The 22,438-nt window shown below is 46.4% G+C and overlaps 1 protein-coding gene across 2 annotated transcripts in view; it reads right to left on the reverse strand.

Moving 5' to 3' along the window:
• Positions 1-22,438, reverse strand: part of mdn1 (midasin AAA ATPase 1) — a 77,509-nt gene that overhangs the window by 17,044 nt on the left and 38,027 nt on the right. For both annotated transcript variants that reach the window (XM_028604754.1, XM_028604753.1), the window contains exons 37-73: positions 22,149-22,346; positions 21,536-21,643; positions 21,221-21,409; positions 20,426-20,515; positions 20,072-20,335; positions 19,716-19,980; positions 19,458-19,617; positions 18,662-18,778; positions 18,365-18,573; positions 18,138-18,286; positions 17,130-17,329; positions 16,373-16,596; positions 15,689-15,802; positions 15,275-15,404; positions 14,861-14,967; positions 14,559-14,692; positions 14,080-14,246; positions 13,767-13,887; positions 13,002-13,215; positions 11,736-11,976; positions 11,520-11,643; positions 10,694-10,858; positions 10,393-10,607; positions 9,921-10,308; positions 8,198-8,310; positions 5,552-6,227; positions 5,263-5,424; positions 3,730-4,015; positions 3,414-3,652; positions 2,630-2,725; positions 2,372-2,466; positions 2,066-2,190; positions 1,525-1,677; positions 851-960; positions 679-752; positions 391-574; positions 137-281 (exon numbers count right to left, since the gene is read on the reverse strand). In XM_028604754.1, the coding sequence (XP_028460555.1) occupies positions 137-281; positions 391-574; positions 679-752; positions 851-960; positions 1,525-1,677; positions 2,066-2,190; positions 2,372-2,466; positions 2,630-2,725; positions 3,414-3,652; positions 3,730-4,015; positions 5,263-5,424; positions 5,552-6,227; positions 8,198-8,310; positions 9,921-10,308; positions 10,393-10,607; positions 10,694-10,858; positions 11,520-11,643; positions 11,736-11,976; positions 13,002-13,215; positions 13,767-13,887; positions 14,080-14,246; positions 14,559-14,692; positions 14,861-14,967; positions 15,275-15,404; positions 15,689-15,802; positions 16,373-16,596; positions 17,130-17,329; positions 18,138-18,286; positions 18,365-18,573; positions 18,662-18,778; positions 19,458-19,617; positions 19,716-19,980; positions 20,072-20,335; positions 20,426-20,515; positions 21,221-21,409; positions 21,536-21,643; positions 22,149-22,346 (6,751 nt within the window). The remainder of the gene's footprint in view (positions 1-136; positions 282-390; positions 575-678; positions 753-850; positions 961-1,524; positions 1,678-2,065; positions 2,191-2,371; positions 2,467-2,629; positions 2,726-3,413; positions 3,653-3,729; positions 4,016-5,262; positions 5,425-5,551; positions 6,228-8,197; positions 8,311-9,920; positions 10,309-10,392; positions 10,608-10,693; positions 10,859-11,519; positions 11,644-11,735; positions 11,977-13,001; positions 13,216-13,766; positions 13,888-14,079; positions 14,247-14,558; positions 14,693-14,860; positions 14,968-15,274; positions 15,405-15,688; positions 15,803-16,372; positions 16,597-17,129; positions 17,330-18,137; positions 18,287-18,364; positions 18,574-18,661; positions 18,779-19,457; positions 19,618-19,715; positions 19,981-20,071; positions 20,336-20,425; positions 20,516-21,220; positions 21,410-21,535; positions 21,644-22,148; positions 22,347-22,438) is intronic.

Below are 22,438 nucleotides of genomic sequence, written 5' to 3' on the forward strand. Positions count from 1 at the left end.
GTGGCGCCAAGGAAAGGGCATGGAGTCATTCAAATCCAAAGTGTTAATCCTTTTTGAAAATGTATTAATGTGCTCAGAAAATATCATGTCAGTCTGTCCATTAGACTTTGAGATGGAGTACAAGTGGGATTCTCACCAGTGAAGTAGTCCAGGTCTTCAGCCAGCTCAGGCACTGGGTTTTTCTTCAGCAGCTGGACACACAGTTTCTTCATCTTCCTGGACAGAACGGGTAGACGTCCCTGCAGAGACGAAGCTTCCACTCCTTCCTCTGGGCCTTCATGCTGGAATATCCAGCGCAGCTTAGGTTATACACTCATCATGTATTACCATAAAGCACATACGAAAAGGAGAAGAGATTATTCATTTGAGATAATATATAAAAATGTGTACCTGCAGATCTCTGCCCTTCCCAGGCAGGGTGCTCTTCAGTGCCCTGTGAACCCGATGGAGGGGGGTTTCCTCTGGGTTGGCATCCACACTGTCCAAGCTGGCGCTGCTTCCCTGCTCCACCAGTGCGGCAACACTCGGACCACTCAGAGCCTCCATAAACTTCTTGACAAACTTGAAGAGAGTACTGAGAGAAAAGTAAACAGGCAGAACAACGTTGGTGGCGGCCATCTGTCCTCTCAACACAAGAAATATACGACTTAGCACAAATCCATTATGGTGATGTTTTACCGATGCGTCTTCTCCACCGACTGTTTGATGGACCAGAAGCTGACATCGTTCCACTTGGAGATCTTGACAAAGTCCTGAGGACAACAATTCACATTACCGTGTTGCTCCGACATGTGCAGTGTGAACATGAAGGTTTTATTGGTATGCAATGAAAAAGGACACTGAAATAAACCTTGAGCTCCTTCTCGATGGGCGCTCTGAGCTGACTGATTCTGGTGTGGATGCAGTCAGAGAACTGACTGTAGTATTTGTGCAGGTTCCACAATAGACTGGACAGTGATTCTGTGAAATAAGGAAAGAGTTAACAAGGTGCAGTCTTTCTCACAGCCAAGAAGCAACAAATACTGATATTCCCTTGTTTTGACCTGTAACTCTAGAATACATCTGGCTATACGCAACTCAAAAGTATTCCTGAAACAATTAACATGAACTAAAGTGATGAAATGGACATTTCTATCAAACGTTGAGTTTGGTCAACATCCATCAGGGATGTCTGAAGTAGCATGATGCAGGACATTTGGATAAAAGACAGTGACAGATCAACCAATCATCATGTTGTTCATGTGTGCAGATAAATGTCTGGTACTGTGGAGGACTATCTTAGAATAAGATGGGTTTTTTCCACCGACCCTCACTATTGCATCCTTTTACTGGTTGCTTGTGATGTAGGCCGTATACAAGTTAAAATAAGAGCACCACAGAATGAGGACTGTGGACCTTGCCCCCCATATTCTACAGTGGCATCACGCTATAAAAGGATGGCTTCACAGCCAGAAGAAGAACTCTTTATGCAGAGGGCCTTTGAGGAGTGGGTTAGGATAGATTTATAGAAGCGTGGCGGCTGACCCTGTCCAGGCTGGCTGGGGAGCAGCAGGAGGTGGCAGTGGAAGCTGAGCACCATGGCCAGGCGGCTGTGGAATTCTCCCAGGGTGGAGCCCTCCATGAAGGCCTGCAGGGTGGAGGACACTGAGGACAGAGAGAGGCGCTCCACCTCCTCACCTGGAGGGGACAGTCACAGGAAGAAAAACATCTTAGCAGTCATAGAATTTGAAGGGTGGATTTATTTTTTCGGCTACATTGGGAGTTTCCACGTGTCCTGTTGTTGCTATCGCTGGTGTCTGTAAACGCACATTGATTAGTTGTGTTGTAGCAGTGAGCTACTACTGGGGAAGGGGTTTCATTCTTTATTGCTACTTGTTTCCACTTATGACACGGATAGAGTTTGACAAGCAGGTAAAACGTGCTGAGCTTCTTTTCACTTCAAATATATATTTTAATTGGATAGATTCCCCCATAAATGTACATTATGGGGGAGTTTCCACACAAACAAGTGACTGGTTAATTAGCTGTGTCATCTTCAACATTTGGATCATCAGTGTGTACGTACCTGTATTAGCGTCTATCCCCTGTTCCTCCAGATATCTCCCCACCAGCTGGTAGATAGAGAACCAGTGTTTGGTTGATTTCTCAGTGTGCCGCTTCTTTGCGTTGTCCAGACTGCTTGACCAGCAGCTACATGTCCCACATAACAGGGACAGGAAAGGACACATTTACATACAGAACACAGCTGGTATACTGTGGGCACCCATGGACAGGTTGAGGAGCTCCAGGTTTAATCTCTCTTCTCTGGTATCTAAAAGCATCTGAAAGGTAACATAAGACGCTGGCTGGATGTAAGCCTGCTGTGTCTTACCTGAGCTCCAGTTTGCGCCACTGGATAATGAGCTGTGTGACTGGTTCCAGTTCCTTCCGCAGAGAGACTGAGCGGCTGGCGTTATTCTCCCAGTCCTGATGAGAACACAGAGCTCAGAGCTTATCAAACACATTTCTACTATTTGAAGCTGATAATTGATTGCAGCTTTTTTTTTTTTTTATATCACAGATTTATTTTCTAGTTGTTTAAAAGTGTCAGCACTACGTGGATCTCATTAAAGTAATCACGCACGCTCACCTGTGCTTTACTGAGCAGGATCTCCAGACCGTTAAGGAACTTGGCCAGTGGACTGGCCAGACTGAAGGCCATGATCCTCTCCATCACCACAGTCAGCTGGAACACACACACACACACACACACACACACACACACACACACACACACACACACACACACACACACACACACACACACACACACACACACACACACACACACACACACACACACACACACACACACACACACACACACACACACACACAAATCAACTCATCTGAAGAGTCCATTCTACAGCGCCAGCTGGATTTGGAGCAGAGTACCGACATTGTCTACAGGACCAGAACACTCTCTTTGACTGTTTAAGCATCACGTGGAATTTTCTAATCTGTGTACAAATCGTATCATTTTACATTTGTAGATGGAGGGTAAAACAACAACAATAAATTAAGTTATCCTTTAAGATAGCAAGATACCACAGTTCATGGTCTGACAGTTCACGGCAGATATGGATACTAAAAGTTTAAATGTTTTACCTGACCTGATTAAACACACTCAAATGTCTCCAATTACCCAAGAAGAAAATTTCTAGGGCTCAACATTTTCAGCTTTTTGTTTTTCTTAAAGAAATAAGACTTCCCTGTTGGTGAAGAGACTGGAGGGAAATGTCCCAGGTTTGATCCTGGGAATAACCAAAGCATGTACATAAAGAGGCCTTGCTTCCGGTTACATTCCTTGCATTTGAACATTGAATCCCTACATGCTACCTGACTGCGGGCCTGGATGTGAAAAGGTAAGTTACCTGTACGAGAGCTGGGTGCTCAGGCCAGTCGTCTAGCCTCTGCTTCACTGCCACACTCAGCTGCTCCAGGACAGGAAGGCAGAGGCGAGCCTGGCTCATGTTGGGCTGCTGGTAGAAGTCATAAGGTCCTTCTGGTGCAACAACCAGACCCTCAGGCCCCCCGGAGCCCTGCACAGTGTTCTGCAGCAGGGCGGAGAGCAGCAGTTCACTGCCTATCAGCTGCTGGTCCAGCTCAGCATCTGAGGGGGAAACACAGGTCAGCGCTCCACTCACAGGACTGCTCCAACAGGATCACAAATGTAAACAGGACACTGACCAATCAGATGATAGAAGTGGGACATCACAGGGGAAGCAATCTGATAGGAGGAGACCAAGGCTTTGATATGTTCTCTGCTGTGATTGGCTGGTTTTGTGCCCTGGTACCACAGGGACTGGGCATGTCCCAGACAGAGGCGCTGATGGACCTGGACTACGATGTTCATGGCAGCTGGAGACAGGAAGCTGCTCTCACTGGGCTCTCCCTGGGCTTCCTCCTCCTCGTCCTGGAGCCCAGAGTCTGCTGGACCCTCCAGACTGGGCTGGGACATGATGTCTGCAAAGTCCTAGAGAAGTATGGACAGAGACCCTTACCGCTGTGGCAGGCACTTTATTTTTGCCGTTGCTCCACAATATCGGCATGTTGTAATTCAATTGGTCTGAGAGAAAACTACACTTCTGCTCCTCCTCTTGTTTCTGTTTTTTAAGCTTTAAAAAGAAATCTAGCTGTGACAGGAGACTTTGGCCAATTACAGGTCATTTCATATAGAGAGAGAGAGAGAGCGTGTTCCTATTGGCTGTTCTGTGTATGCACGACGGGGGTAAGTAAGAGAACTCTCTCTACTACTACTACAAATTCTGGCGTCTTTTTGCTTTCTACCCACTGCAGCTTTAAATGGGGACAGGGCCTCAGAGACGACGTGGTTTAAAGTGAGACCTCATGATCTGGACCAAAGCTCATCTCTCTGCTGAACTACCGGCCAGACAACCATCATGAGCGGTAGATGTTCATGCTTACAAGATTAATAATTGATATGACAGTCTATTCTCAACGTCAATTCATTTAAAATTTGATTGAGAGATTACTATGAAATGTGAATCTATGTTATATGTACTTTAATACTATAAGAGTAAAAATCATGGTTTTTCAGATCATCCAACACTTACGTTATTTCTGAGATATGACATTTCAGTTAAATGCTCATATTATGCTCATTTCAGGTTTTGTATTTAAATTGTATAATTGTCTAAATTGTATTTAGAGGTTATATCAGAATAGGTTTACATGGTTTAATTTTCCAAAAACACCATATTTTTGTTGTACTGCACGTGCTGCAGCTCCTCTTTTCACCCTGTGTGTTGAGCTCTCTGTTTCAGCTACAGAGTGAGACATCTCACTTCTGTTCCATCTTTGTTGGGAGTCGCACATGTTCAGTACCTAGGTAAGGACTACTAGCCAGTCAGAAGCAGAGTATGAGGGCGTGCCCTGACAGTACCTAGGTAAGGACTACTAGCCAGTCAGAAGCAGAGTATGAGGGTGTGCCATGCTAGCAGCTAGGAGAGCATTATAACGTGTGTTCCAAAGTGACCACGTCTGTCTCTGAAGTAAAGGCTGGACTACAATAGAGCTGTTTGGAGCAGTTGGTGAACAGTGTTTTCTGTTGGAGATGGTAAGTCCCTTTGGGCTTTTTAAACCTATAACATGCACAAAAAAAGATATATAACACAATAAAGGAAAGCCAAAAAGCATAATATAATATTCTGGTTGATTCTGGCACTGCCACTAGGCCAGGCAGACATCGTGTGTGAATACCTTGTTGAACTGAGGGAACTGGCGTCTGAAGTCCCTCTCTTCCTGCTCGTCCTCAGTCAGTCCCGAGCCGTGCAGTCGACTGCGGTTGCGGTACAGACTGGCCTCCATCTGCTCTCGCTCTCTCTTTTGTCTCTCCTGCTCGTCCCACTCGTTCACCAGAGCCTGAGGATCATTGCAATACAGTCAGAACAGCAACAGCACGCGTTTCATTTGGATAAACATTTTCATTCCTTGATCAGAGTCAAACCCAGAAGCCCATGGATCTTGGAGGGATGAAGGGAACTCTGACCTGACAGATTTGTCTGAAGAGGCTGCGTGTCTCGGGGCTGAACTCCCCTGTGGACAGGGTGTGGCACTGCACATACAGCAGAGCGTTGAGGAGCAGCGTGGAGGACTGGGGGACCACATGCTCTGGGTCTTGCTGCTGGGGCAGGAGCTTCCCCAGGCAGCGCAGACTGTCCATACAGGCTCTGGAGCAGAGGAAATCTGCCCGGGCCAGGTAGGACGGCAGGCTAGGGGAGAGGGAGGGGAAGGCCAGCAGGCAGGACACCAACTTGGACAGACCAGGAACAGGTGTGAGCAAGGTGGCCACCTGAGAGGCCACCAGCCTCATCCCGTGCCGCAGCTGGAGGATGCCGGTCCGCACCGGCCCAACCACGTCGGGGTACAGCGGGTAGTCCTCCAGCAGCCTCTGGCAGATGTGCTCCTGGGAGTTCTGCCACACAGCCTCCTCCTTCAGCAGGCCCTGTACCGCCGAGCGAGACCTGGAGGAGGAGGAGCCCTGCAGGGCCTTCAGCAGGTGGGACAGCAGGTCTTCCACAGCCGATGCCTGGCCGACACTGCACAGGTAGTGCTGCAGCTCCTGGAACAGGCGGCCATACTGGGCGTCATGAGGGCGACACGCCTGCTTCCTGGAGAGCTCAGCTATCTGCTCCTTCACCTGCTGCATGCGGATCCACAGGTACCTACAACAGCACGTCACATACAGGGGGTCAAAAGCCTTTTAAGTCGGATTTAAGACATTGCTCACATGCCATGCGCTACATTAAATGAACTGTGGACCACTGTAATCATTCCTCCTCTCCACACTGGCTCTTTATTTTTCTTTTAAACCCGCACTGTTTCCACTCGTCTGATAATTTTGTTGGTTTCAAGACTCCATAGTGTAGAGCACATGTGTCAAACTCAAGGCCCGCGGGCCAAATCGGGCCCCTTGTAGATTTAGATCCGGCCCGTATATCAATTTGGGTTCACAATAATAATTTTGGCCCGCCTAGTTGCGTGCCAAACCAAAAACAAAGGAAAGTGTTTTTTAAAATGCACGTGTCATTCAAAGCAGAATTTGGCAGATTTGCCGACTCTGAGACTGAAGAAATTTCCCCAGAAGCAGCAGAGAGTTTTCATATTCAGGCTGTGAAAGAGGTTGTTGTTAAAAAAAATCATCGTTTGGCTTGATTTGCTAAATTCTATGATGGCTAAGGAACTCTTTTGATGACTTTTGTAGGGCTTCATGTCAACAAAAATGCGACAAAAAGCATACAAAAATGTCAAAAAAGCAACAAATTTACAAAAAGGTGACAAATGTCTGAAAAATGAGATGGCCATGAGAGGACCTTGAGTTTGTGACTGCTGAACCATTTTTGTGTAGATTTTGCCACATGTTTAGGATCATTATCCTGCTGAAAGACCCAGTGACGACCCATCTTCAGCTTTCTGGCAGAGGCCATCAGGTTTTTATTTAAAATGTCCTGGTAGTTCAAAGCATTCATAATGCCATGCACCCTAACAAGGTTCCCAGGGCTTTTGGAAGAGAAACAGCCCCAAAGCATCACAGATCCTCCACCATACTTCACGGTGGGCATGAGGTGCTTTTCGGCATACTCATCTTTTGTTTTACGCCAGACCCACTTAGAGCATTTGTTGCCAAAAAGCTCAATCTTAGTCTCATCTGACCAAAGCACACGATCCCAGTTGAAGTCCCAGTGCCGCTTAGCAAACTCCAGACGTTTACGTTTGTGAGAGTTAGTGAGAAAAGGCTTTTTCCTTGCATGCCTCCCAAACAGTTTGTTGGCATGTAGAGAGCGTCTGATGGTTGTTTTGGAGACTTCGTGACCCCAAGATGCCACTCTTTGACGCAATTCTGTGACAGTGAGCTTAGGACTTTTTTTTACTTCTCTTACCATCCTCCTCACTGTGCGTTGTGGCAAGATGAACTTGGGACCTCTTCCAGCCTTGTTTGTCACTGTTCCAGTTGTTTTAAACTTCTTAATGATTCCTCTGACTCTAGATACGGGCAAGTTAAGGCGAGTGGCTATTTTCTTGTAGCCATTGCCTGACTTATGAAGGTCGACACACATCTGCCTAACTTGAATTGTGTGTTCTCTTGTCTTCGCCATGTTGACAAATGGGTAAGAGAATTAGGACTCTGTGTCACGTCATATTTATACCCCAGGGAAACAGGAAGTCATGAATTACTATTTAAAAGTTCCTAGATACCCTGACCAACTTTAGCAACTACAGAAAAATATATTTAAAAAAAAATCAATTGCGGAATTGTTAGGGGTGCCAATAATTGTGGGACACATGATTTCAAGTTTTTTTTTTCTAAATGTGTGATTTTTTTTTTACCACCAAAGTAATGTACTTAAATAAAAGGTTGGTTTTTTTTTTTTTTTTTGCATTTGGGTTCTATGTTGTTTAAAAAAAAGGAGCATTTTTAGAAGTCCATGACCCCATCTTAAACAGGGGTGCCAATAATTGTGGAGGGCACTGTGTGTGTGTGTGTGTGTGTGTATATATATATATATATATATATATATATATATATATATATATATTTGGAATCAATCCCAATGTCTTAAATGTGTAAACGTATAACACTGACACTGTTGAAATTATGGTCTACACACAATGAGGACCTGCGGCTGGTTCTGACCTGATCCGAGGATGCTGGAAGCCATCAGTGGTGCTGCTCTCCTCCAGCTCTGCGCCCGTCATCAGCTGGGACGACAGGCTGCGTCCTCTCCACTCCTCCTGCAGCAGAGCCAGCTGCAACAGACATCATCATCATCGTCATCAGCCTCACCAGGCAAATTATTTCTGGCTCTAACCAGCTTCTAGTTAATCAATTTTGTAGTTTTCACATGAAATCAAACAAGGTACAATTCCAGTGAAATGTAATCCCATCAGTTCCTGATAGTGGCCCCCTTCCTCCGAGTATCAAACCCTAGAGAAATATTTTATAGGCAAGGCAAGGCAAGGCAGCTTTATTTATATAGCACATTTCAGCAACAGGGCAATTCAAAGTGCTTTACATAAAACATTAAAGAGCAGTTAGAAAACAATTAAAAAACAATAATAAACAAATTAAAAACATTAAAAGACAAGAATAAAATTGATAGTGCAGTATAAGAATAAAAGTTACAGTGCAGTATAAGAAATTAAAGTTAATAAAATAGATTATTTAAAGAAAAGCAACATCAAAAAGATAGGTCTTTAGCTTAGATTTAAAAGAACTGAGAGTTGCAGCGGACCTACAGGTTTCTGGGAGTTTGTTCCAGATATGTGGAGCATAAAAACTGAACGCTGCTTCCCCCTGTTTAGTTCTGACTCTGGGGACAACAAGTAGACCTATCCCAGACCACCTGAGAGGTCTGGGTGGGTCATAATGTAGTAGCAGATCAGAAATGTATTTTGGCCCTAAACCGTTTAGTGATTTATAAACCAGTAAAAGTATTTTGAAATCAATTCTTTGAGGCACTGGAAGCCAGTGTAGAGACTTCAGTACTGGAGTGATGTGATCCACTTTCTTGGTTTTAGTGAGGACTCGAGCAGCAGCGTTCTGAATCAGCTGCAGCTGTCTGATTGATTTTTTAGGGAGACCTGTAAAGACACCGTTACAGTAGTCAAGTCTACTGAAGATAAAAGCATGGACAAGTTTTTCCAGATCCTGCTGAAACATAAGCCCTTTAACCTTTGATATATTTTTAAGGTGATAATAGGCTGATTTTTTAATTATGTTAATGTGGCTTTTAAAATTTAGGTCTGAGTCCATGACTACACCAAGATTTCTTGCTTTGTCATATACTGGAGTTGACGGTCCCTAGAGACAAGATTGTTTGTGACTTGAGTTGTAGCGCCTACATGTAACTTTTTATTTGTCACGTCATCAAGATACAATATACAAACGTTTGCTATCTTTAATAAAAAATGTAGCTTGTTAACTTTGTTAATTCTTAGACAGATTGTATTAGTCAAGAGCCATATTGGTCAACCTTGTTAATTATGATCAAGTACCAGTAAGTACTTCCTGCTGGGTGTGCTTTTAAAAGAGACCAAGGTAGTCAAAAGCAATAGACCGTTTATCAGAATATTTGAAATGATTTTGAAATAAAAATGTTATTTAAATATATATACATCTTGTGGCTGGTTAGCTCAGTTGGTAAAGCAGGCACACTTATAGAGGTTTATTAATATATACAGAAGGAGATGCAGAAGGTCAAGGGTTCGAGTCCGACCTGTGACGGTTTTCCCCTCTCTCTCCCCATTCATATTTGAGCTGTCCTATCCATTAAAAGCAGAAATGACCAAAAAAGAATTGGTATATACATCTTTATGAGACAAAATGTGGTGTAAAGCAGAAACAAACAGCTGCTGACCTCCTGCTGTGCGTAGTTAAGTTTGTAGGCCCTCTTCACCGCTGGATCAAAGATGGTCTGTGGTGTCCAGACCTTGATCTGCAGCAGGCCCATGTTGACCCAGAACACTCCGGAGCGGGCCAGCGGGTTGGAGCCTTGGACCTTGCTCTGGATGTACTGCTGCAGGCAGGTGATGCAGGCCTCCACCAGGCCATCAGGGAGCACATTCTGAGGCAGGAAGTCTCTGAAGACGGTCTGGATCTCCTGGGCAGCTATCAGAGGGTCAGGGTCCTCCACCAGACTCTCACAGCTCTCCATGTAGCCCTCCTGCAGACTGGGAGGCAGCAGGTCTGCCATGCTCTGAAGCTGGCGGCGCAGGACCGCACCCTGGAGCCGGAAGTCTGTGCCCCTAATGAGGAACGGGGGGGGGGGGATTAGGAAAGCCAATATTGATAACTGCTTGTTAAGTACATTTTTTTCTGTTTTAATCTACCTGAACTCAGCCAGTGAAGGGACAGCCATATTGTCCCACAACACAGCAGACACATCCTGCAGCTGCTGGATCCTCTCCTTCCACTCCCCCAGGGTGACATGGGACAGGAAGAGGAGGGCTGCCCCTGATGGATCCCATCCCACTCCAGGATCACTGCTGCAGAGCACTCCCAGCATGCAATACGACCACACGGCTTTACTCAGCAAGGCCGGTCCCTAAAAGAAACAAGGCCATGTGTTAATCCAGCAGGAAATGCCTTTTAAATACAGTGAGATCAACAGGAGATGTTGGAGGTCAGTACCATGTTGTCTGCTCCGTGGTGCAGCTTTGGCGCTGGCTGGGTCCTGGGACTTAGTGGGTCCCATTTCAGCCAGAGGTTGGGGTCAGAGGTCACGCTGCAGGTCCACAGGGCGGCCAGGGCCTCTGACAGCAGCTCACACCACACAAACTGCAGCTCCTCAGCCGGCTGGACAACAGTCAGGGGGAATTATGAGCAACATTCTAAGTCTTTTCCAGGCATTTTATCTGACAGTTCACAGCAGAGAGCTGACAGAACACCAAGGGGGAGAGAGGATGCTTTGATTACATGGTTAGACCCTGGGCCGCCAGGACACTCCGGAATTATTGGTTTTAGTGTTTTATCTCAAGTTTGGATCACTCTCACATGTTCTAGGGTGCCAAATACATTTGGTCCAATTCTTCATGTACACACTGCTCTCAACCAGGAAACAGCCTCTTTGTCGTTTTTTACTTTTACTTAAAGATCTCCTCCAGACATATTTTAAGACATGTTTTAAGACAAGACAACAATATTCTGCTTTGAATAATAATTGCCTGCTTTTCCATAAACCAATTCTGAAATGACTCCTCCGCTTTCTCCCTCATTGAAAAATCCAAAATCACTTAATATGCAAATAATTTTTCATTTCTAAAGTTTAACTAATGGACACAAGAAGTCTCCTACTTCATTGAAAAGTCCTGTGTCAGTGTATGTGACCTGGAGGCTTCAGGTTTCCACATCACACTTGTGTAGGTGACATACTGGACCACAAACTCTACACATGCATCATCCTGCAAAGTGCAAGTCAAACATCTAAGTGAAGTGAGAATAAGGTGGGTGTACTGACCCTGTCGCTGCTGAGCAGGAACCAGAGTGGCTGCAGCTGGCTGACGTTCATGGCTGTGGACTGGAGGCAGAAGCGCAGATGTCTGGAGAGTTCAGGACGTAAGCTGTCCTCGGCCTCCGGGTCACTGCAGAGCAACAGGGACAATTCACTACACATCCATCAACTGTTTCAGGATCAGTCCCCACAAGTATCTGTGCGTGGTTGAGGAGGTGTTACCCAGGCGAGAGCGCCAGGTGCAGCAGGTCTGTGCTGAGCCGCAGCTGGTTGAGGACAGCCAGGTGCTCCATCAGGGGCCAGAGCTGCGCCCGGCGGCCCAGCTGCTGCAGCTCCTGTCTGGCCAGCTGGACTCCGCCTCCGGGCTCGTCACCCTCAGGCAGGGAGCAGAGCTCCAGCAGCCCTCGCTGCTTCATCTGACGCTGCTGCTGCTCCACACTCGACACCAACCTCTCCAACACTCCTGATGGGGAGGTACAGAAGGACACTCACATATTGACTCTCTCTCTTAGAGGGTAAAACGAGACAAAACGCTCTATTACACCGCACCCTATGAACGTGCTGGACAGGACAAACAGTATAATGGTGATTTAGGTATTCTTAGAGCCAAACAGCAGGGGGGGGCTAACACTGTCAAGTTTTTCCTGTGGGTGGCGCTACGCACATGGAGTCCACCAACAGGGTTTATCCTGATGATGATGTAGCATGAGAGGCAAACCACATGGCTGATTCGATTTTGACTATAGCTTTTCATTGTTAGTTTTTACCTACTATCACAGAGAAGTAGTGGGGGTGGGGCTCATGCAGGAACCATGTGTAAAACACATGAGTTTGTCAGTGGCATGTACCAGTGAATCTTACTGTAGGTATGAACCAAACTCCCAAGAGGTCCAGCCCTGTTGTGTGAGGCTTGTGCAGATAGACTGCCTTCTCCACACAGGGAAACACCATATGACATAAGAACTATACTAAGTAGCCATTATTAGAAATGTGTCCTGTTTTCATCTGATGATGTCTGGCAGCAGGACTTTAAACTCTGCAGTGTGAAGTTCTTTTTTAACTCTTGGGTGACATTTCTGGGATGAAACCGGCAAATAAAGAGGAACACCTACTGATGAACAGGTGGCCTTCATCCAGTTAAACAATGTATGACAAATTTGTGCAGTTAAAGAGTAACTTGAAAGTAAGAAAAAGGTGTCACACACCTTGGCTCCATATGCATTTCTCTATTTTGTTGAGGTTTGATGATGAGTAAAAGAGTTGAAGCATCCCTGATGGGTGTGGTTAAATAAATTAGTTTGAATTGGTGGTCTCCCTTCTTTTGTTGTGAATTTGAGCTGGTTCATGACACTGTCCACTGGATGTTCAGTGTGCAAGATAAACCTTTTTGTGCTAAAGAATGTTAGTAAGTCAAAACACTATGGGGATCAACATGGCTATGGTCTGGGCCTGTACCACAGGTGAAAGCTCTTTCTGTAACAAGCTCACCAGTCTTGTGTGGATCCAGCTGGTTGTTGGCCAGCAGAACCAGGCCCCAGGCCTCCAGCAGACTCTCTTTGATGTCCAGCCCGAGCCCGGCACCCTGAAGTCGGACCAGCTCCTGCCTCCAGGGACCCGTGGTGGCGTCCAGCCTCAAATCGCTCACATCCAGGGCTTTACTCAGAAGCCGGAGCCGAGACGCACACTCAGCCACCGACTCCAACTGGAGAACAAGATGGATGAGGTTTGTAAAATGAATTCAGATCTTCTCAGACATGCTGTGAATGACAGACATTATACTAAAATGGCTTATAAAAACCTTCTTTTTGGCTGGACAACCATATGAGGCAAGATAGAGAAGACTGTAGGTAGGACAGGAAACATAAAAACAACTCCTGACAATGAGACTAGAGCTGTGTTCCCTCATTCACAGTGAACTATATCGGGAACGACCAAACCAGATTTCTCACTGAAAACATCGTTGCGTCAGGAGATGCGTTGGTTATTTGTGAGACAGAGGCGGGCGCGCCCAGCATCATGTTAACAAACCCACACAAAATGACTTGTAATCCGTCCCTGAAACAAACCGAGCACCCAGGAGGATAGTAAAATGTTGTAAATTATATAAGTTGCATGTTACATTTCCATGTAGGGTACAAACCGCAGAGAATTGGAACACCACTACAAAATGGTGAACACACTATATAGGGAACTATTTATGTGATGGGGAACGGTTTCTGACAGAAAACAAGAGCTGAGGAAGCGTCTCCAGACCTTGAATGGCAGAGCTTTCCCGAGGGTTTTCTGGATGCCCTTCAGAGCTGTGGCCACAGACACCGGGGTGGACAGAACCGTCTGGATCGCTGCAGAGACCGCCTGCAGCTCCTGCTGACCTCTGGAGTACAGCACAGACACAAGTGTTGGGAAATGGAAATACATTAGCTAAATATTTCCTGAGACATTAGTAATATACAGACGGTGTTATTGCACTCTTACAGTCATGCTATCTGTGTAATGTAAAGAAATGAAATAATTACTAATTGACTGACTTCATTTCATGTTATGCATTGTAGAGAAAAGTGTTTACTGGAATGTGGCATCAGTGTCTCCCAGCAGCAGCTGGGGCAGTCGGAGGATCAGGTGTTTCTGCACCCACTGCCAGTGCAGAGACAGCACCGAGATGCCCTGAGAGTCCGCCGCCAGCGTGCTGCACACATCCCAGAACCGGTCGAGCCACTGCAGCAGCTGCAGGATCTGAACACACAGCACAGAGAGAGAGCTGAGGAAATGCTTTCAGAGTTGGGGAGGGGAGGAGGCAGTGTGGTACAGGTAGCAACTGAACAAGCAGTAGTAGAGCTACTGTTACTGGTATTGCTGTGTTATAGTAGTAGTGGAAGTAGCAGCCGCAGCAGTAAGAAAAGCAGTAATGACAGCAGTAGCAGCTATGTGTAGTAGTAGGAGATGGAAAAAGGTGCAGGACCGCCAGCAGCTAGCAGTAATAGTAGCAGTAAGAAAAGAGAAGTGTGGGTGTGCAGGGACACAGTAACAAAGTAAGGGAGCTCTGACCTCAAACATGATGTGGTCCGAGATGGTGGGCTGTCCGCTCTGCACAGCCTGCAGGATGAACGAGTCCCACAGGTCAAAGAAGGTGCGCAGGTGCATGAGCACTGGGTGGGGCAGGTGACCGATATCCACAGTGCCTGAGGGGAGAGGGGCAGTTATATACTGTGCTGCGGCTCAAGAGGTAGACATTTTGTAACTGATACTCAATTTAAAGGGGGAGTCAGGTATGGAGAATGATGCTATGGCATGCGTTATGCTTCCATCAGTTCATGCTGATCCACAGCGTGCTGCGGTGCATACTGTACCTTTGCTGAAGGCTGTGGCTATTCTCAGGGCACAGTTCTGAGCAGACAGGTTGATAGCACAGGTGCAGATGACAGACCTCTCCTCTCTGTCCATCATCAGAACAATCCTGACAAACACAGTCACATCATTAGCACTCTGTGCCTGGAAGCAATTATTTACCTTTAATTTATGTTTCATACATTTCATACAAGATCACTGTACATGGAAAAGAACAACTAATTAAGCATTAAGCATTTTCAGATATTTTAAAACAACAATAAATTCACACTTATTTCTTAGCATATTGTGTGTTGCGCTTGATTTCTTTGCCATCCACTTGCAAATGTACATATGCTGACTTCTTTAAAGACTTTTTCCATGCCAGAGTTGTGCGCATGGCAGCATAAAGGCTGACAAGCATCTTCCCACCATACCGGTTAGCAACTGCGTTCAGTGCCTCCAGGAACTCCGTGTATCTCTCCTCGTCCTCAAAGCTGCACTTGTTGGCTAAAATATCCAGGTACTGCTTGTTCCATCGCATGTCCACCAGAATCCTGTATTCATCTGGCAATATAACACACAGCGGTTAATACTCATGAAGATGGCAGCAGTACCTTCTAACACAGGTTATATGTCTGATAGAAAGGCATGGAATGTTCTGCACTGAAATCATCATCAGCTTTAGCATGAAGTGGGAAAAACATCATGGACATCGCTGACAAGTCCCAGACACCTTCACCTGCATGACTTCACCTTGATGATTGTATTAACTTAGAATTCTATTCTATTTGCAGGTTGTGATTTCAACATTCTGGTCAAGGACTGCAGATGCAGCAGAACAACTTTACCTTTGCTGTGAGGCTGGAGCAGCTCTGCTAGTGACTTGCCCTTGGCAGCAAGTTTGCTCCCAAACACAGCCTTCAGAGCCCGGTTTCCTGCCTCCACCTGGACCAGAGCCGGGTCTGGAAGAGAACAAACACCCTGCTTCAGGATCTTTTTTTTTTTTTTTTTTTTTTTTAAAGATTATTTTTTTGGGCATTTTAGGCCTTTAATTATAGGACAGCTGAAGAAGTGAAAGGGGAGAGAGAGGGGGAATGACATGCAGCAAAGCTCCACAGGCCGGAATCGAACCCGGGTCCGCTGCGTCGAGGTGTAAACCTCTACACATGGCCGCCCGCTCTACCAACTGAGCTATCTGGGCGCCTGCTTCAGGATCTTAAGCACTGCATAGTGCTGGACACTCTCGACAAAAGAAATTTCCCATTTTCAATTCTGCAGTGTGATTACAATATAAACTGTAGAACACAGATGCCTCTGTACTGAAGGATTACTGGCCAGTGATAAAAAACCTGTACCTTGAATTCTTTCCAAGGAAATCTACTATCATTGCACATGGATAACTTGTTTTGGAGTGGTGTGAGTAGTGAGGTGTGTGTGTGAATAGTGAGGGGTGTGTGTGTGAGTAGTGAGGTGTGTGTGTGTGTGTGTGTGTGTGTGTGTGTGTGTGTGTGTGTGTGTGTGGAGTAACACACCAGGGACATATTTGTAGCTCCTGCCCAGGTATGAGAGCCAGCTGCTGCGGAGGATCCAGTCTCCGTGAGAGGCCCTCTCTGTGAGCAGTCTCACTGCTGTGGGGATCAGCCTCAGAGTGTCTCCTTCGGCTAGATCCACCACTCCTCCAGAGAACACCAGGCCTTCATGGACATCACTGCTCTGCAGTGCCCTCTGCAGGTCACTCAGACTCAGGGGCCGATTCCTGTGGACAACACAGCTAGTGTAATTATTTCCTAAAGTATTAAACTTTATGACTTTAATTTAACTGACCGTTAAAACTGACACTTCCACTACTATCTCTTTCACTTAGAGAACACCTGCTTTGAGTAATTACACTTAAAGGGACACATCCGCTATAGGCAAAGCTTACAGTTAGACTGACTACAAACCCTCAGCTGACATTACAAGTACCATCTTTCAGTTCATACACTTGAACTGACACCTTCAGCTGAATCTATCCCTTACACCTCAACTGCTTTCAGTGCTTGATCCGGGACTGAATCTCCAGTAACTTCACATGAACCAATACTTCAATTTTATTCAGTATTCACACTTATGTTGAAACTTAACTAATTTGGTTTCAACTGCCACTTCAGGTGCTTTTTAGTATTTTAATCAGGTACATCTTTATTTCCCTTAATACCCTTTTCTCTGTTGGATGGGTCCTTCAGAATAAATTTGCACAGGTAGTTATGTCCGCTGCAGACTCATGTGATGGTGTTGTCCCGTCCTTACCGCTTGCCCTGCAGGCTGAGGGTGTTGAGGCAAAACGAGAGGACCTGTCCATCTCGGAGGACAGCGGAGAAGCAGGAATCCTCGGTGGAGAGGAGGGCAGAGGGGAAGCCGTCAGGCCACACTCCAGCACACAGTAGCCCACTGCCCCAGTCCTCCGTGTCCAGGATGGCCAAGTGCTGCTCTATTAGCTGCTGGGCGTGCTGGAGGGAAAACAATGCACCCATGTTTATTCATCCTCTGGGGAACATGATTGTGAAAAGTCAAAAACACAAGGATTTATTATCTGGCTGACCAAACCTTGTCATGTAATCTATAAATAAAAATGTAAAAAACACTGGAAAGAAGGAGTTAAAAGCGGACAATGTAAAAATGGCTGGTAAAATTAGAAAAAGTCCTTCTGGTTAAAGAGATCTGAAAGAAATGATTTAAAAGATGCTGAGGATTGCTTGATGCTTGAGATGCTCCAGCAAGGAGTCCACTGCTGAAAAGGCCTGGTCACCCCTGCTAACATAGTGCATTGTGGGAGCTCAGCATGTCTAAAGTAGAACACAAGTTATTAGCAGGATCTAAACACCACATGGAGCCAGAAAAGGGAGGCCAGGACACAGGAAATGGGTTATCTTCTCATAGCCGTCACTAAGAGTCAGCTGGATTCAAGCAACTCATTTATGGATTTTATATATATATATATATATATATATATATATATATATATATATATATATATATATATATATATATATATATATATATATATATATACACATATACATATACACACACATTAACATTACGGGTAGCTCAAATCAAGCAAACTGATTGGTTCATAACAGAGAGAGAGAGAGAGAGAGAGAGAGAGAGAGAGAGAGAGAGAGAGAGAGAGAGAGAGAGAGAGAGAGAGACAACACACACACAGGTAAGGGGGGCAGGTGTGAAGGAGGCCCTCTGATAACAGCCGGCAGTGAGACCGAGGAGAGGACAAGGACTTATTTGCAGTGGTTTTGCTACCTTGAGGTTGGCGGGGGTGCGTTGGCAGAGCGAGTAGGCCTCTCCGCAGGCGTGCTGCAGGGCGCTGGGTAGATCTACACCTCGCTGCAGCTGGCAGGACAGCAGCGACGCAGCATGGAGCAGGGAGGCCACTGATGAGGCGGGCGAATCTGAGAGGTAGAACCCTTCTTTTAGTAACTCTGCAGACTGACTGACTGGCAGCATACTTGATTGTTGTCAATGCTTACCCCAAATGGCAGATTTGATGCTTTTATGTATTTCAATCAGCAGATCACACACACAGTCTCCAGTCACCCCTGCAGTGTGAAGAAGGGTCTTCAGGTCCAGTGTGTCCCAGCAGACCCCCTCATGTTCCCCTGGGATGTACACCTCCACCCCTCTGTTCCTCATGGCTCTGGAGAGCTCCCCATGCACGGGGTCCATGGTCAGGAACAGCCTGCAAAGCCCACACATCAGCTGAGCATGGACGTCTGCAATGACTTCAACAAAAAGTGACCAGGCTCGAACACTGCATCCTACTGTACCTGAAGTTAGGGTGCGGGCTGATTTTGGGGGTCTTCCCGTCTATGACGCCGCGTTCGTTGATGGTGAGAGATCCGCCGGGCTCCAGCAGAGCGTTGAGGCGATCCAGGACAGACGCACTGAGCACATGATACAGGATCAGTACAAGTCGCTAAATATTCTGACCTTTTTTTTCAGACCTGACTTAAAGGTGCAGTAGGTAAGTCTTATAAAACTAACTTTCTGAAATTTGCTGAAACTGACCCTATGTTCCAGTAGAACTACATGAAGGAGGTAATTAAAAAAAAAAAAAAAAATCCAGCTCCTCTGGCTCCACCTACAGCCTGTAGTGTGATTTGCTAAAATCAACAGCTCTCTGTTCAGATGCACCAATCAGGGCCGGGGGTGTCTAACTGCAGGTCAATCACTGCTAATGCGCACGCATTCATTCTCCCTTGTGGGGGAGGGGCTTAGGAGACCGTTTTGGGCTGGATCTTCACAGTCCTGGATCTTCACAATCCTACCTACAGCACCTTTAAGTTGTTGATCCCCTGAGATTTCTCTTCATCTACATATCTCATCTCCTATCGTTTCTCATTTTCAATATCTGTCCAGTGAGCTTACATTTCTAGCAATGGCCTTTTGTTTTGCTTTGTTGAAGACAAAATCTAAATCAGATTTTTTTCCCCTATAAGAATCCTAAAATAAGATGCACGACAAGCTATCCAAACACGACGGTAAAAATACCAATTCCATTATACTGTAGGCCAAAGACCAACAAGCACACAAATACACAGAGGATACAGCACTTCTGCTCACCTGCAGAAGTTAACATTGTCCATGAGCAGCCAGTCCCCGGCCTGCAGGGCCTGGACCAGCATCCCGTCCAACCACTCAAAGCCTCCGTTTGTCCAGCCGTCCTCCAGCTGAGCCAGGCGCTCCTTCAGCAGCGTGAAGTCCGTCTGCAGTTTGGACATGTCTGGAGGACACACACAAGCCTGTTACAGCTCTGGGAACACATGCTCATACTTACAAGAGAAGGAAACTAGCCGGCAGTATGCAGGAGTGATCCGTTACCAGTGAAGACTTTGAGCTTGGTGTTGAGTTTCTGCAGGAGGAGGATGATGACCTCCAGCTTGTTCAGTGCCTCCGAGTTGATGCTCCCCCCGCCTCTCTGCAGGCCCTCCTCCTTCAGCCAGTGGCAGAACAGACCCCACGTCTGCAGCAGGAACTCTGTGTCCTGGATGCCGACATCCAGTGACATCAGGCCACGCCTTATTACCATGGCAACTATGTAGTCCACGCTTTCCAGCACTTGTTGCCATGGCCGCATGATATCAACCTGGAATGGAGAAAAGAGTGCCGAGTGATGCAGTCTGATGTTTCCAGACAATGAAACTCTAGCAAAGAGAGGCCTGGGAATTCCTGGCTACCTGTTCGAAGCCCCCCAGCAGCTCCGTGGTGTCCATGGCGCTGTTCATGGCCATGACCCGGAGCCGGTGTCCCATCAGCAGAGCCAGCAGCCGCGCCAGGCTGGTCTTTGCGCTGGCTGTGGGGCCCACCAGTATGGTCATCCAGCCCATCTCCACACACTTCATCAGGGACTCCAGGGGCCGCAGCGCCTGGTGTGTGATGGACAGTGGGGGGTCCAGGGCCACAGGGGCTCCACCGCTGCGCTGCAGGACCGAGAAGCCCACCTACCATGGGAGAGGAAATCCTTAACTTTGTCCGTACAATTTAAAACATTTGCCTTTGAAATATATGATTATATATTATTGCTGACAAACCTGCAGGTTGAGTGGAGTGATGTGGAACTGTCTGGAGCCGCTGTAAGGCTCAAAGTCCTCCCCAAACACCTTCCTGAACACGGACAGAACCTGTGTGGGACAGCAGGGGGTTCACAGACTCAACAGAGGAAAAAGACTTCCCAAACAGGTCAGGAAATATACAAAGAAGACTGAGGGTGGTCACTGAATGCAGAGAACTGAGTGAATGAAACATCTTGGCTCAACGTGTGAATGCACTAATCAGAGTTTGCATAACACAGCAAAAACACTGTGGTGCTTATTTTATTATTATTTTTTCAACGGACACAGTACCTAATCTTAAGGAAAAAGTACCCATGTGGGTATTAAACCTCAGCAAGCATGATTCTGAAACACTACTGTAGCTGTAGAGTGGAGGACATGACGGACGTCGTCTCTCAGGTACTCCGAGACTCTCGTTAGAAACATTAGGTACTGCACCGAGTTACAGTTGTACGGCTCTATCCTGCAAGGATTACGAGTCGAGCTGTTCAAACCCAACATAACCCTAACCAGGGGACTTCTGAGGGACCTGTAGTTTTTCCCAGACGTTTAAACCACGACCAGATTGTGTAGTCAAAGCCACTCAGAGAACTGGCCGGCACAATTAAAGAGTCTTAAATGCTGTATACTATCTCTACCAAGAAGGCTGTTTAACAAACATCCGATATCACTATCAGAGGGTTCGTCAAACATCATCTTAGAGTGAGACCAATCCTTTCATGATGATTTCTTGAACGTTTCTTGTGTATAAGCAAAGATGAAGAAATGGTGTACCTGAGCCTTGTCAGCCTCGGCCCTCATCCTGTCAGCGTACACCAGGGCCACGTGCTGGCCTGGGTTGTAAAACCCTGGGGACTGGTCTGCCTGCATCAGCTGACACCAGCGGAACAGGTCACGCAGGTTGAACTCCCAGGGACTTCCTCTCTGGCCCCAGCGGCGCTCCACACTCACCTCCTGGACAAGCTGTTGGAGGCAGAGCACCGACTCACTCACAGCTTTAAACATGTGACCCTCTGCCTGCTGCTGGACCGGCACAGCAGAGTCAGCCTCTCAGTCAGCAGTAATACAAGTAAGGGAAGAGAAACGTACCCGGTTACTGAACTCCACCATTTTAGCGATGATTTCCTTATCGATGCTGGTAAAAATGGAGTCTCCTATGAACTCCATGTCTTTGCTCGTGAGTTGGTCCACAAACACCTGAGAACACAGGGGTAAGCCCAGTTTAATTAAAGTGATGGCTCTGCTCAGAGATAAGATTCAGGTGTTTTCTCTTCTCAGAGAGTCGAGGAGGGCGGCAGCAGCAATGGTACATGTGGGAAACCATTGCAACGCAATCTATGGGCTCGATAAAGGTTTTGACCCATTGAATAATATTCAGAAAAATGACCAAATCCTGTGGTTGTCTATCAGCCTTTGTGCATAGATGTATATCAATGGTCAGCTCACACAAAGACATTCTTTTCTAAAACTACACATCTCTTCCCATCCGACCTCAGCGGATTCTTCGATGCTGAAATGAAGTTTAAATTCTGTCCAAGCACTATTACAATACTGCACTCTGAAATTCAATTATTAAGAAATCAATTTTCCAAATTAACAACTACATAAATAGATACGAAAAGAAGCAAATAATTCAAACAATGAATAAGCACTAAGTAAATGTGATATAAAGGTTAGTATGATCATGTTGGCTGCTGCAGACCTGAGTGAATCTGTTGAGGAAGGATTTGGGCAGTCCCTTACGCCCGCCACCTTGCGTGAAGGGGTTCTGGCAGCCAAAGATCTTGGTCTTCTCCTGCTGGACCTGGAAGCTCATCCCCAGTTCAGGAATGTAGATCTCTGCTCGGTGGTCGAAGCAGGCGTTCAGCCCCTCCAACACCGACTGGGAGGCCAGGTTCAGCTGGCGGGGGGAAGCCGAGTCACTTTCATATTGCACATGAGGGCGAACTCACACTTGGCCCAGTTAAGCCCAGTTAAACCGTGCGTGAGCAC

The sequence above is a fragment of the Perca flavescens genome, chromosome 18 (assembly GCF_004354835.1).
Source record: "Perca flavescens isolate YP-PL-M2 chromosome 18, PFLA_1.0, whole genome shotgun sequence".
NCBI lineage: Eukaryota > Metazoa > Chordata > Actinopteri > Perciformes > Percidae > Perca > Perca flavescens.